The 15,422-nt window shown below is 40.4% G+C and overlaps 1 protein-coding gene across 1 annotated transcript in view; it reads right to left on the reverse strand.

The window, feature by feature from the left end:
* The window catches only part of LOC113961063 (guanine nucleotide-binding protein G(q) subunit alpha), a 149,642-nt gene extending 134,494 nt beyond the window's left edge, over positions 1 to 15,148 (reverse strand). Inside the window, exon 1 of the mRNA XM_027671086.1 lies at positions 15,013 to 15,148. Within this exon, the coding sequence (XP_027526887.1) occupies positions 15,013 to 15,148 (136 nt within the window). The remainder of the gene's footprint in view (positions 1 to 15,012) is intronic.
* Between the last annotated feature and the right edge of the window lie 274 nt (positions 15,149 to 15,422).

Raw genomic sequence — 15,422 nt, forward strand, 5'->3', positions numbered from 1 at the left:
AGGAGCAGCAGAAACAATGTGTGATGAACTGACTGAAATCCTTATCCCCCATCACCCTGCGCTGCTGGGGGAGGAGATAGAGAAAATCAGGAGTAAAGTTAAGCCCAGGAAGAAGGGAGGGGTGGGGTGAAAGTGTTTTAAAGATTTGGGTTTATTTCTCATTATCCTACTCTGATTTGATCAGTAATAAATTCAGTTTGTTTCCCCTAGTTGAGTCTGGTTTGCCCATGATGGTAACTGGTGAATGATCTCTCCATGTCCTTATCTTGACCCATGAACTTTTTGTTATATTTTCTCTCCCCTGTCCAGTTGAGGAGGGGAGTGATAGAGCAGCTTTGGTGGGTACCCGTCATCCAGCCAGCATCAACCCATCCCACTAGACTTCCTCATTACAGTCTTCTCAATGAAGGGAACCTGTGATATTCTAGAATACTTCATCATAGAAGACATATTCGAAAATTAACAGGATCACTATATATATGTGTATTAGGGAGGGTTTGAAACATACTGAAATCTTGAAACCATGACACCGTTGCAAGCTCAACAAAACTGATATTTATTACCAAGAGGTGGCCAACAAAATGAACAAACCGAAAAGGGAGGAAGGAGGAGAGAAATAAGCCCCCAGCATGACCTCCCCAGTTACCCAGCTGTTGCCCACAAAGTTATCTTACCGACCTAGCATGCCTATAATTACCAATAGCAGAAGCTGCATCCTTGGAGAGTCAGTAAGTTCACGAACTGGCAGGCGTCCCCGCCAAAGGCAACGTTGTTCTTGAGGTAAAGCTAGCTCCTCTCCAAGAAAGCACTATCTGCTTTTATACAATTAATTGAGAGACCTCAGCCTAGGCAGGAGTGGTCATCACTGCCCAACCAGAGGTCCTCCATTCCACCCCCTGGTTATGTAAGTGCATCTCTTCTGCGCATGCGTGAGAACTTCGGAAATCCCCTTACGCATGCGCAGTATGCTTTGAGGGTCTTTCCTAATTGAGTCGGGGATCGAGCCTTCCTCCCCTCCTCTTCAATTTCTCCTTCAAATGCCCTTGGCAGACAATGAACCAATAGTAGAACACCAATTAAAACAGTTTATACAGAAGTTCTCCCTCCAAGGACAAATTCACTGTTTTATCAGTGAACTTGGCAGGGAGAATATAAACTAGTACAGGTGGCTGGGGCCAAACACAGACCAAAATTATCAGCATAAATTCACCCTGATACAACTTGGCTGGAGGAAAAGTGCACACCTAAATCTTCAAGGTTTTTTCCATTTCTTCCATTCAATAACATGGAAATTATTTTGTGTGGAGGGATTTTTTATACAATTTATTCTGTAGAGAAAGAGAGACTGAAAGACAAATCTTTATAGCAAACAAAGGCATTAGTACATTTGAAGTGGGCTACTGGAAAAGGACAGAAAAAAGATAAACCAGCATTCAAATGGATTTTTCCTTATAATTTATGAATTTTCAGAAAGAAAATAGTATAGCATCACAAAGCCAACTCCACTAATAGCCATTATGGGAATCAGCTAAGGAGAGCCTTTGAAATTACTTGTTGCTATTTGCTTTTTCAGCTCAAGATGCAAAGTAGTTCCACAGATTGAGGGCTCAGAAGACCACTACAAATAAAAACAAAACACAGGGATATAAAAGGAAAAATAAAAAGTCTGCTTGCCCTTTTTAGAAAATAATGGCAAAGAGCCAAGCATGATTAATTGAAGGCTAAAAATGTCCTATTTGTTGAGGCCTAACTGTCTTCAAGGATTTCACTGCCTAGTTACCATAAAGGCACTGAGAAGCAGTTTCACATTAAAAAAGGAACCTACAGACAGATCTTGTCCTTTGCAAGATCTCCTGACTTTGTAGCACACTTATGTTAGTGAGTGTTTAGAAGGAAAGAGAAGAGAATGTTTTTATCTTGTGTTACTTTAAAAAGGTTTTGTTTTCTGCCAAAGGGAATGTGCTGGCAGTAGACAGCGAGCCTCTGAGCACTGGGCAGAAGAGCTGAATTTCTGATCACGATCAAACATTATTTATCAGGATGTGTTAGTACTAGCCTGGTATGATGCTGACCACACTGGGGATACTGACACCAGGTCAGTTCTGAATGCCCCTTGGTTTACAGTCAACTACTTGAAGCTACATTCTGCTTCAATCCTGTAGATGTTCAGGGCTCAGTTGAAACGTAGCCCTAGGCTACCCAATAGAGCCCATAATCCAGAGTAACAAGATATCCTGCTGTCTACCCCACATGATAGACTGCCAGGACAGAGGCTGCTATTCCCTGAGAAGTGTGCTGGCCTACTACTGCTGGAAGCCCTGAAAACTGCAGAACCAAGGATTTCATTGATTTTCCTCAGGTAGCCAGTCATAGTGGTCCAGGAGTGTCTGCAAAATAATCTTTTCTAAATCCCTGAGCACACAAGAAATTGATAGGTGAGGGGAAGCATAGTAAGATTCCAGCCATGCTAATTAAATGTCTGGGTGAACTGGCAACATAGCTCATACACATCTGCAAGATGATGCTGCAGCATGCTCACTGGGGACTCACTAACCTCAAAATCCCTGCCCTCCAAGCAGAATGAGTTAGGGGTTTCACATCTGAAAATTATACATAACCTGCTGGTTACCACAAGCATGTATGACAGTGTAGTCCCACAGCTTCAAATCCTCATCTTGGTAAGATTAAGTCTGGCCATGACCAAAAGCTAGACTATGATCAAAGACAGAAGGTATATTATAAATGCTGGGGATTAAAAGAAGTTTACTTATAGAATGCTAGAAATTAATTGTGTAGGTTTAAGTTTAATTGTAACTTGCTTACAGCTTAGCATGAGTGGGCTCTGCTCAAAACTTAGTGTAGGGGAACTCTAAATGAACTCTGTTTTTTAGCATGAATGGCTAAACAGGGGAGGAAACAGAGAAAGACTGGATACCTTTGGATAAGGACTGAGACCCTGGAGGGCCCCAAGACTGGCCCAAGCTGGAAGATAAGAGCAGTTAATGGCCTGCCCACGCAGACATGGAGAAAATCCAATGAGGTGTTAGAAGACCCCAGACCATAAATCACCATTGGAGCAAGAGGCGGGTGCAGGGCACGTGAAGAGCGTGTGAAGATCGGGTGCACAGACTGTGAGGGTATAAAGGCTTAGGGATTTCTTTGTTCAGGGTCCCTCTCTGGAGGCACCCACCTCGAGCGGAATTAAACCTCTGCCTCAGAACATAGGGTCAAACTATTCTACACCCAAAGGTAAATTCCTGGACAGGTAAAGAATATACAACATCACTGGATGTATGTGGAAGATGAAGTTGCAGAGTTTGGATAGTTCTCATTGTTAAAATGAACAACATTCAGAAAGACAGACTGGCCAAAGAGGCCAGAATATTATTTCATTACTGAAAGAGAAGGATGAGAGGAAAACAATAGTGTATTATTTAGCAGAAAAAAATAAAAATAAGATTAAAATTGAAAAAAGCATCAAGGAAAATTCAACTGTCTAGAAAAATGCTAGATGTGTAGGCTGGAAACCCAAAAACTTGCTCATATACAGACTAAATTTAAACAGGGAGGTATAACTGAAGCAAAGATTTACATGAGTCAAAGTGCAGCGATTAACATTTCTGTGCTTCAAAACTGGCTTCTAGCCAGCGATCTTTAAGGTTTTAAGTTTAAATTCTAATAGATAAAAAGAATTGACACAAAAGTTAGAGCCATGTCAGATGACCAAGTCACAGCTGATTTGACAGACAACTGAGTCGGGCTCTTTAAACAGTTTAATGAAAAAGGAAGGAGGTAATAGTCACCCAGGGCAACATAACTGATGCTAAAAGTCTCAAGCAAATGACCTTGGAATGTCTGTATTTAAAAAATTATAGTTTTCTAACACAGAAAAGCACCATACAGAAATACATCTTATCATATTAAGAAAAAGAACTTGTGGCAAAACTGAAGTAAAAAGTAACTTTTAGATGATGTGATCATGACTTGATTGCATTTGTTATGTGCAAGCAAAAAAAGCCCAAAACTAGTAGCACAAATATTTCATGTTTCATGAGAGATACTTGAACAAAAGCTGACAGAATTAGGAGCGAGAACAACTGCAATTAAATTTAAAATGGGAACAACTGAGAGGCATTTCATAACATTTCATTAAATAGCTAGACAGCCTCAATTCCACAAAACAAAGAAACCTGAAAAACAGTAAAAGAAGTTTGGATAAGAGAGGATGTAAAAAGACAAAGTTGAAATAGGCAACCCAAAACCTTCGGAAGTATTAAAAATTGTTAAGGGGGGGAGGGAGGGAAGTAAAATGAAGAACTAAAGGGTTCCAAAGATTGGGGAGGGTCTTTTTTTGTTGTTTTTTAAACTTCATATTTTCATACCAAAAAAAAAAACCTTAAACCAGCATTGGTCCTCTACTAAATGGATATGGCTCTTCATATTAACACCAAAAAATCCACACATAGTCATATTTAAAGTGACAATGAAAGAGTTTCCACTACAGCAGTTAGTGAAGATGTTACAGAGCAGTTACTAAAGTTAGAACATTGTTGTTACTCAGCAGGTCAAGACACCTCTTATCAAAGAGATAACTGACTGAGAAGCTCTTCTGCCTTATAAATCTTGAAATATCACAAAAAACCCCACCCAACAGGGATGGGAATGGGACAACTGAGAGGTTGCACACCAAGAGTTATGCGGTTACAACAGTTCTAGTGGTTTGGTTTATAAATGCAGCAGTTTTGAGGAACTAGAGTTTCACTAAGCAACTGATTTGGTGTCATACAACAAACATAGCACACATTAGAGTTCTTGAAGCAGTAAATATTAAATTATATAAGAGAAAGCCCTCAGGCAGCTTTGTTTCTAATAGGATCCCAGTGATACCCCCATCCTGATAAGAAACTTAAATATCTTTATCCACAAGATAGAAAAAAATCTAAACTTACTACTGACAATACCTGTAGGCGACACAAAAGCTGTGAACTGGTAAATTACAAAGAGGAGATGATGATGTGAAGTAATTGGAATAACCTGTAAGCCAGGAACAGACACAGACTATGCTTCTGAATACAGCTAAATGAAAGGTTAACTATACAGGAATAGAGAAAGCAGGTTGCAAATGGTGAATGAATCCATCCTGAAAAGCAATTATTTTGAAGAATATTTTAGTTATGGTAGATAGTCATCAAAACCCAAAGAGTTTGATGCCATAACTAAAAAGGTTATTGTATTCCTTGTACAAATCTCAACAGTGGCATCTCAACTAGCAGAAGAGAAATTTTACTTCTGCAGTTGTAGTAAAGAATATATACACGTCTGTCTCGGGATAAAAAGTGGTTAACCCCGGGGGGTGGTGTTCCTGGTGTGCCAGGGCCAATCAGAAGCTACATTTCGCTACTGTAAAAATCAACATATGGCACAGGCAGGAAGAGAAGGAAGTTGAAGTAGTTGAAAAAAGTTGTAGCCATGTTGTGAGCCACGAGGAGGGAGGGCCAGTAGGCCCTCCACTCCAGCCCCTGGCTGGGGGACCTGGAGCAGCGCAGTAGCTGAGTGGAGCCCCCCCTGAGGTTGGTGATCGAGGGGGACTCCGAAAGAATCGGAGAGACCCCCAGATCGCACCTTCTTCCCCTCCTCTGTGGGGGGGAAAGAAGATGGCTGCTTGCAGAGTTGAACAGAGACAGCGATGGTTGAAAGCCAGAAAGATAGCCAGCAGCAGCGAGATGGCATGGAGCCAGGCTCAAAGACACAGAGAGATGTCCTGCAACGAGGGAGAGCTGGCAACAGAACAGAGAAAACTCAATGAAGACTGTTTTGGGGGTAAGACTGAATTAAATCTCCCCAAAACCCCTTCTAGAGACCCTCTTTTGGAGAGAGGGGTGGATTTCCATTCGAAGGGAATTACGAAATGCAGCAGCACCGGAGAGGAGTGAAAGCCTCTAAGGAAGTCCCCCAAAGGCTCAGGTTTGAGGGATTGGAATTTTCACAAAGTAAGAACAGAAAGATTCTGACTGCAATACTCAAATCTGCTGCCTTAAAAATAAGGGACACTAACTAATACCACAGAAACTAATTTGAAGGAACTGTGACCTGAAAGGTGACAAAAAGACTTTTCTCTTTTCTTCCCGGACTCTTGTTGAAGAAAAAGAGAAATTTAATCTAATGTAATATATTATTTCATAGTAGAAGAGACAGTTGTTACCTATATATATGTATGTAAATAAAACTTGTAAGTATTTTCCCCTTCCCCCAATGCTGAGTAGCTGTGTTTTGTCTGAAAACCCTCTCACACTGAAGCAAATTGTGGGAGGGGGGCTTGGAAACTGGATTTTTGAGGGGTCTCAAACCACCACAACCTCAGTGTTCATTTCTCATCATCTGTAATTCAGAAGTAATGTTGGAAAGGATTAAAAAGAGAACTATAAGAATAATTAAAGAACTCAAAAATTCAACCAACAATTAGCATTAGGAAATCAATTAATTTAGCTTCATGATAGATACAAACATTAACAACTATCTTGGTCTCAGTTTCTAAGTGCACATGGGTCATATATCTAATATCAGAGGTCAAAATAGACAAAATATAACAAGTGACTAGAAGCAAATCTGGAAAAATTCAAGCTGAGAACAGGGACAATGTTTCACAGGGGAAAGTTATTTTTTATAACCTACCAAGAATTGTGCAAGCACATTGATCTGTAAGAGTTTGTGGCTCAAGACTGCATTTTTTGCCCTTGTGGATCAAGATAAGGGTAGTTTAATAGGTGAAACAAAAGCTACAGGTGTAAGCAAAGCAAATAGCAAAAATTCACTGCTTTGCCACTTCCTGGGCCTTAGCATATACAATGTTATTTGGGAAGACAAATGCCATTTCCTCCTTCCTCCTTCTTTCCCAGAGCTTTTATTGCTGAGCACAACATCCTACCTCCCCCCTTATTGACTTGAGGTTGGGAATGGGGGAAAGGGTGTGGACAGAGTGGGGAAAAAAAAGATAAAAAACTTGACACAGTGAAAGCACTGCACAGCAATAGCCAAAACATTGGCGATATCAACAATAGTCATAAACCCAAAACACAGTACCATAAAGGCTGCTCTGAGGAAAATTAACTCCATCCCATCCAGATACAGTACAAGCATTTATTTTTTGTTGCTAGTATTGCCCTGGTCTATGAGATGAAGTGGCACACATAATGCTTAGTAAAGCCAATATCAGAGTGTTAAAAAAAAAAAAAAAAAAGAGGTCCCATATTAGATCCTCAGTTTCCCAAGCGTGATAGGTTCCTAAAAGTACAAGGAATAATGGCATCTTTCCCAACTTTAATGCATTTGAGTTTTTCTGGCCTTATAAAGTTAACATTTGCTGCTATGGAAACCTTCTGGTCTGACTTTCTGGCCGAATCCCATTTACCCAGAAACATGGATTGAAGTAGTTTCAGGCATTCTTATCCAATGTTCTCTAACATGACCAAGAGAATTAACATTAAGATTAAAGACTTAAGAGTTGGAATACTCTCACAAGTATAAATTGGGTGAGGAGTGCCTGGAGAGTAGCCCTGCTGGGGGTGCAGGTCAGCAACAGGCTCAATAGGACTCTGCAGTGAGCCCTGGCAGCCAAGAGAGCAAATCACATCCTGGGGGGCATCAAACACAGTAAAACCAGCCAGTCAAAAGAGGTGATTATACCTCTGTATTCAGCATTTGTGCAGTCTCACCTTCAGCACTGTGTGCAGTTCTGGGCCCCACAATTTAAGAAGGATGTGAAGGTCCTTGAATGCATCCAGAGGAGGGCAACAAAGCTGGTGAAAGGGCTGGAAGGCATGTCCTGTGAGGAGTGGCTGAGGACTCTGGGCTTGTCTAGTTTGGAGAAAAGGAGGCTGAGATGTGACCTTATTGCTCTCTACAGCTTCCAGAGGAGGGGAAGTGGAGAGGGAGGTGCTGATCTCTCTGGTATTCAGTCTGATATATCAGTCAGGACATGTGGGAATGGTTCAAAGCTGCACCAGGGGAGGTTTAGACTGGACATTAGGAAGTGTTTCTTTACTGAGAGGGTGGTCAAAAATTGGAACAGGCTTCCTAGAGAGGTGGTTGATGCCCCAAGCCTGTCAGTGTTTAAGAGGTAGTAGATCAATGCTCTTAACAGCATGTTTTAACTTTTGGTCCACCCTGAAGTGGTCAGGCAGTTGGACTAGATGATCATTGTAGGTTCCTTCCAATTGAACTATTCTAAAACAAACAACCCACAGATTTATGTTGTTCCTAGAACTTGCCCGGTAACTCCAAAAACTTTCAAAACTGTAGTATCACTTACATTAATACTGAGGGGCATAAGTCTATTGTTAACACAATACTTAAGAGCAGAGAAGTAAGCAGGCAACAGGTTTTAAGAATACCGTATATGTGGCTTCATAGTATTTCTGATATTTAAGTCCTTCCTCAGTTTTTATATTGCTATGTTGCTCTTGATTCTTGTGAGTTAGATTTTTTAAATAAGTAGAGCAAATAACAGGTGAATGTTGAAAAACTTACCATAATTTTATTAGCAACAGCTGCATACAATCTTGTTCAAGTATGAGAACACATATTTCCTGAGTGTTAATCCATTCAGCAGAGCAAGAAACACATATCTACCATACAATGGTCTCCCTTTCTGGGATTAATTTTGCAGATTGTCATATTACTTCAAAAGAAATGCTGTCCCTTATGAAATTACCATTGCCTTAATACACCAACAAAAATAATTTGAAGTAGTTAAAAACACAGAAATATTTCTTAACATTACAATAGATACCCAGAAGTCCCTTCTCAAGAGAGTCCTCTGTTCAGCATATATCACAGAAGCACAGAATCAACTAGGTTGGAAAAGACCTCTGAGATCATCGAGTCCAACCTTTGACCTAACACCACCTTGTCAACTAGATCATGGCACTAAGTGCCACATCCAGTCTCTTCTTAAACACCTCCAGGGACAGTGACTCTACCACATCCCTGAGCAGCCCATTCCAGTGCCCAATCACTCTCTGTAAAGAACTTCTTCCTAATGTCCAACCTAAACCTCCCCTGGTGCAGCTTAGGACTGTGCCCTCTTGTCCTACTGCTGGTTGCCTGGGAAAAGAGACCAATACCCACCTGGCTACAACCGGCCGCCAACTGGATGCAACACCATTCACCATCACTCTCTGGGCCTGGTCATCCAGCCAGTTCTTAACCCAGCAGAGAGCACACCTGTCCAAGCTGCGAGCTGCCAGCTTTTTCAGGAGTATGCTATGGGAGACGGTGTCAAAGGCTTTGCTGAAGTCCGGGTAGACTACGTCCACAGCCTTCCTCTCATCCACCAGGTGGGTCACCTGGTCATAAAAAGAGATCAGATTGGTAAGGCAGGACCTACCCCTCCTAAATCTGTGCTGGCTGTGTCTGATCCCCTGGCTGTCCTGTGGGTGCCGTGTGATCGCACCCAAGATGATCTGCTCCATAACCTTGCCAGGCACTGAGGTCAGGCTGACCAGCCTGCAGTTTCCCAGATCTTCCTTCTGGCTCTTCTTGTGGATGGATATATGTTTCCATCCTATACAAATTCGATAATATTTTTAAAAGGGAAGTACAAATTTGGGGTCCCTTGATTTTTTGACATATGAGAAAAATTAAGATAGAATTCTTTGACTACTGAGGTTCTAAGATAATTTCCATTAACTTCAGTAGATCACTTCTAAAGAAGGAAAACCAAAACAACCCAAAAGAAAATCCTTTATAAGAGCTGAAAATAAAATATTCCTTTATCATGCATTAAAAAAATTAATATGCTCTTTTCCATCAAATGTGAAATCATATCACATTGATATCAAGATGATGATTCATGTTTTCCTCAAAGCCAGTTCTTTTTATAAATGAATGTATATGTCTATATATATAATAGAATATATCAGGGTTTGTCATGCAGAATCAAATTAGATAACCTTAGAAACAGCTTCTCCAAAGTAAGATATACTTACCAATCTAGTTTCAACATGCATCATTGTAGCAGTGAATCTGCCTTGTATGAGAAGCTGTGGTTTAAATATGTTTCAAGATGGTTTTTTGTGTTTCTGCAGTCACTGCTTCTTCTTCCCAGGACCCCCCATGACAACTGTTATCTCTGTTTCAGGAATGTCCTGAGAAGATATCAAGAAGTCTTCTCATTGGACCTTGTTAACCCTTTCCTATTGGTTGTTGACCCCTTCCTGCGATTGGGTGTCCTGTAAGCCCCCGACCCTGTAATTGGTCACTCTGTGAATCCTCCTAGGACCTATATATGTAACCACCCCAACAATAAAGCTCTCTCTAGCCTCCTCTCCAAGTCCTGTGTGCTGTCTGTGGCTGCCATGGGACCATGTGGTGGGGGGAGGGGGAGCACCTAACCCCTCCAGCGTCCAGGACCCAAAGAAACCCCTGGAGCTGGAGTAACCCCTTCCCTATCCACCTCAGCCGTCGGAAATGGTTCCTCAGATGGAAATGGAACTAGGACTGGTGCGCCCCACATCACGTGAGGGGAAAGAGATCCAGACATCATCAAGATATATCTTAAGTATTTGCTTGTTATCTAATCATAAATACATACTGTTGTAACCAAATAAAAATATTTTCAAGTGTTCAGTGCAAGTATGGATCAATACAAGATGATAAGAAAAGGTTACAATGCTCTTTCAAAATAATTATATTTTCTGCTTTAATGAAGAGCAAAGAAAATAGTCAATTTGAATATGCTAATCAATATCAGCATTTTTAAATTGTGCACAAAAAAATGAAACATGCGCAGTATCAGTTTATCTACTTATATAAGTAGATGAGACTGTCTATTTGCATACATATTGCAGATTACAGCAGGGAAAGAAGATTCATTGTTGGCTTGATGGGCCCACTTCCTCTTCAAGGTTTGTTAAGTCTAAGTCTTTGCTAATTCACAGAGTTCTGTACATGAATCTTTCATTCAGCTACAACAGGTATATAAAAAACCCCACAACATATATATATATCCTTTAGGTTTGGAGAACAAAAAAAAGGCTTCCACTTAAGACTAGTTGCAATTCATGCTAAAGTCAAATGGTCTACTTATCATACAGATAATGAAAAGATACTCATGTTTGACACCTTGCTTCACTGATTCATTTGCTATTGCAAATGAAAAGAACACCTTTGCCTTAAGACCCATGTTTTGCATGTCACAATACCTGCAAGCATGATACAAAACAGTAAACACACTGTCAAGCCCTCCAATACTTAATTTTGCCAAAGCTTATAGATATATAGACATAGCTTGCAAAATATTGCTGATTATTTTCTTAGATGCTCCTGATGAGAAAATAATGCATAACACAAGTATATACAGTGTACAGACATAGTATGTCCAGTAGTTAAGGTTTATGGCAACAAACTTTTAGGTCCAAACATTGCTTTCTGAGACCAGGTGAAACTTCCACTGATGACAGTCAAAATTATATACATAGAAAGGTAGAGTGCATGGCTCTTACTACTTAACAATAAATACGTCATCATGGCTAGGCTTCGCGAACGAAGATTTGGGAAGGGCTCTACCCACGTTTGTTGCAAGCGTGTTGAGTAAAATACGTACATACATGCTTAAAACACAAGCACGCAGAATACGTACAATGTTTGGTGCATATCAATATACAACACTAAAAACGTATTTTTTTTGGCACTATAGCAATAAATGTATTTACAACAGCAAACAACAAATGGCTATTAACAACTTTATGCTCTGGAGAACAATCATAAGGTTTTACAAAATGTTCAGTAGTAATGGAATACAGAAGAATTTCAAAAATATAGGAGATGAAAACGAGATTCAGTGGAAGACTGAATTTGCTCCAAAATACATTAAAACATTACAACCAACTTGTGCTATAACTATGTCTTTATAATACGTGTCAGTGCATATGCTAGAGTCCTCACTTTTTAGAATTACAATAATAAGAGGTACTTGGCTTAATTTTATAATAGATTAGAATAGGACAATGATGTTCAATGCAGCACCTAAAAGTGGTATTTTAATGTTTAATCATGGAGAGGTTCTATTTTTTAACTAATAATTTAAAATAATCTTACCATGCAAAAAGTTTTCCAGAAATTACTTTCAACATTTTAAACTTTTGGATCCCATGAGAAGTAAAAACATATCATTAATACACAAGAAAGGTGCACACAGCATAATGTGTGTCACACAGTAACAGTAACCAACACAGTTAAGAGGGAAATATTTCACTTTGCAAGGAAGCACTATAATTTCTACAAGTTAAGGAGGGAAAAAATCCTCCATTCTGACCCAGAACTTTTTATTTATATTTGCTACATGTGTGCCTTTGTATGTACATCTAATTTTTAAACAAGAAAAAAGAAGTGGCATAGATATGCTCATTTTTCCTTAAAACCTTTTTATTTAATACCTTTTACTTTGCACTTGCAACAAGTTCAAAGAGCACATGTGGTCAGTTAACACAGCTCAGTTTAAGCCGTGTTATCTCCTTGTGATCAAAAGGATACCTTGTTCAAAAGCCTTTAATCCACTTAGGCTTCTAAGTCCAACAACACTTTTCAAAGTGGGACTGAGAAGTTGGCACTTTTGAAAAATGTTTACCTAACATTTACATAAAATAAAGTTAAGCAATACTGCTACTTGAAGTTTTGAGGGATAAAGATATGTAATGGGACAGTAAAGGTCAAGTCAATTAAAAAAATGGATGGCAAGCGTGTTCCCAGTTTCACCATTTTAATTATTATTTTCCTATTTTTAAAATGGTTTTGTCCATCTCAACCATATGAATTACTCAAACAAATAACACAAGGTTAAGAACTGAACAAATGACTATGCTGGGGAAGCAGCGAGAGTGACTGAAAGTAGTCAGACACTTAAGAGAAACCCACTAGTTAAAACAAATTTTTAGAAAGGTTGGGTTTTTTTTTTTTAATAAATTGAAACTTGAATCTCTATCCAACCTCGTGACTTCAGTGGTTTACTGCTATACTGCATTTTACAATATTAACTGTTAAACAGTCGCATGTGCACAAACACTTTCAATCAAATATGTGACTGTGGCTGACAACGTACAACACAAAAAATGTGTACACAGTAACAATTTCTACACTGATTTCTACTCAAATACAGATATGCTATTAAGTATGAAGCAGAACACTTATCTCGGTTCTGTGTACATCATGCTTACATGTTCAGAAGCATGGTTTATACAGATACTGATATATGCAGTAAACATTCATACAGGCAATCAGTGCGTCTTCTTCAAAGCTAAGTGATGGTTTCTTATCTATTTGCCCTGAAAACACTTTATTTCACGTGGTCGAAAAGTAATGCCACAATTAGGCCCTAATCTACCATTACCTATCCATACCTTACCATTACCAGTGGGTGGATCTTATAAAACAATACAAGATCTGCACTATTGATTGTGGAACCAAATCTCTGAATTCCTTCTCTGGGTGGTATATGCTGTTACCATTCAGTAAGTTTCATGCATTTTTAAAAACTTGGGAGAAACCTCTAGCATTGCTGCAAGAAGACCATGAAATGCAGCAACAATTTGGACCTGAGTAACAAGTCAAACATCAACTGCCTCTCCTGTAGCAAATGCATATAGTTAAGTACTTAAACATCCATAAAATTTAAAAAATGTAAGCTATCTGTCCTCTATTTTAGCTTGGGTTTGCATCATGAAATAGCCACAGCACATACTTCCATCAACCAAAGATTATACCAAAATGAGACAGAATGTTATTACTGGTAGCATCATATCTGTCTCCACCCCTCCTTTTACCACATCATTTAAGGATCCCAATACCTTTCTCCATATACAAAAGACCAACTGTATTATTTAAGGTAGGAAATAACACATTCGTAAGCAAGCATTAAAATTAATTCTGACTTCCTTTCAAATCTCCTTACCTTACTGAAAAGGCAGTTTATTACCCCAATATAAATCGTTTATTACCCCAATATAAATCATTAGTTTCATATACATAACCCAAGACAACAGTCTTTGGCATAAACACCCCACATCCACTTGGAACATTCCCATTCATCCAAACACTGGTGCAGACATATTTCAAGGCCTGCTAGTTTACGGCAGAATCTGCATTACCACAACTCCTACACAGTGTAGTAGAGCACATCAGATACAGACAAATGTGTTTTAATTCAAAAAGCTTATTTTAACACAAGCCAAATTCCTATTAAACAAACATTGCCTTTGCATACTTGTGGCTCCAAAATAACAACCTGTTTTAATAAAAGATAAATGATACAATAGGTTTTATTTCCTGAACAGTGGGTGGATTCCAAAGGTATTAAAGATCCTGCGATCCACCAGTATGCTTAAGGTTACTCTTCAGCTTCATGGGTGCATCTGGGTCTTTATGGTTTCTTTCTCATTTTGCTTTAAAAGTCAGTCTACAATTTCGGCATAAGCCCCTTATCCCATTTTGTCTCATTAAATAAAACTCACAATTTAAAAAATGAAACCGGTGACCCAACAACCTAAGACTCACAGAACAATGCAGATATTAAAAGCCTGTCACCATCAATCTGCAAAGAAACCCCCCTGCAAGTTCTTTCATTAATCTGCTCCTTATCACCACTGTCCTACACCCATCATCGCCGATATTCCCCCCAAACCCCCTCTACTGACCAGCCATCCTTTCCCTCTCCATTTGGGAAGACCGGGTTCCCTACCATATCAAACCCACCCATAGGAACCACGGTTATTTACCCAGCTACAAGCACCTCGGCGAAGCCTGCACATGAGCGTGCACACACAACACGGTGGCGGAGGAATGACGAGCGGGTCACTGCCACCATCGCCGCGGCCACCCCGCAAAGGTGGCAGGCGCCCAGGGGAAACCGAACCGACCACGCCATGTAATGCACCAGTGGACAGAGCCCGGGGCGGCGATGTCTGGGCTGCACCCCCAGTGGTGCTTAAGGCGTGTGTGCTGACTGCGGCCCGCACTCACCCAGCAGCAGCAGTTTCAGTTCCCGACGGGCGTCCCGCTTGTCCCGGCGCAGCTGCCGCTCGATCTCGTCGTTGATCCGCCGGGCTTCCTTGGCTTCCTCGCTCAGGCAGCACGCCATGATGGACTCCAAAGTCATTCTTCCTAACTGGTTCAGACACAACCCCCACCCTAAAAGCGCGCGCACACACCCCACCAGAGCACCAGCCCCGGGGGACACAGACGCTCTCTGCCCGGAAGCCCCACCTGGGCACTGCAGGACAAGGGCAGGGAGCTGCTTCGATGACACACACGGACAAGGAGAAAGAGTGGGCCCCTGGCAGCACAGATTCCCCCGTTCCCTGCCTCAAATAGTCGCTGCTTCCAACTCCTCCTCTCCTCTAAATTATACACCAAGCAACACGAAAACAATC

Source organism: Neopelma chrysocephalum, unplaced genomic scaffold (assembly GCF_003984885.1).
Source record: "Neopelma chrysocephalum unplaced genomic scaffold, ASM398488v2 Primary Assembly neopelma1_97033, whole genome shotgun sequence".
NCBI lineage: Eukaryota > Metazoa > Chordata > Aves > Passeriformes > Pipridae > Neopelma > Neopelma chrysocephalum.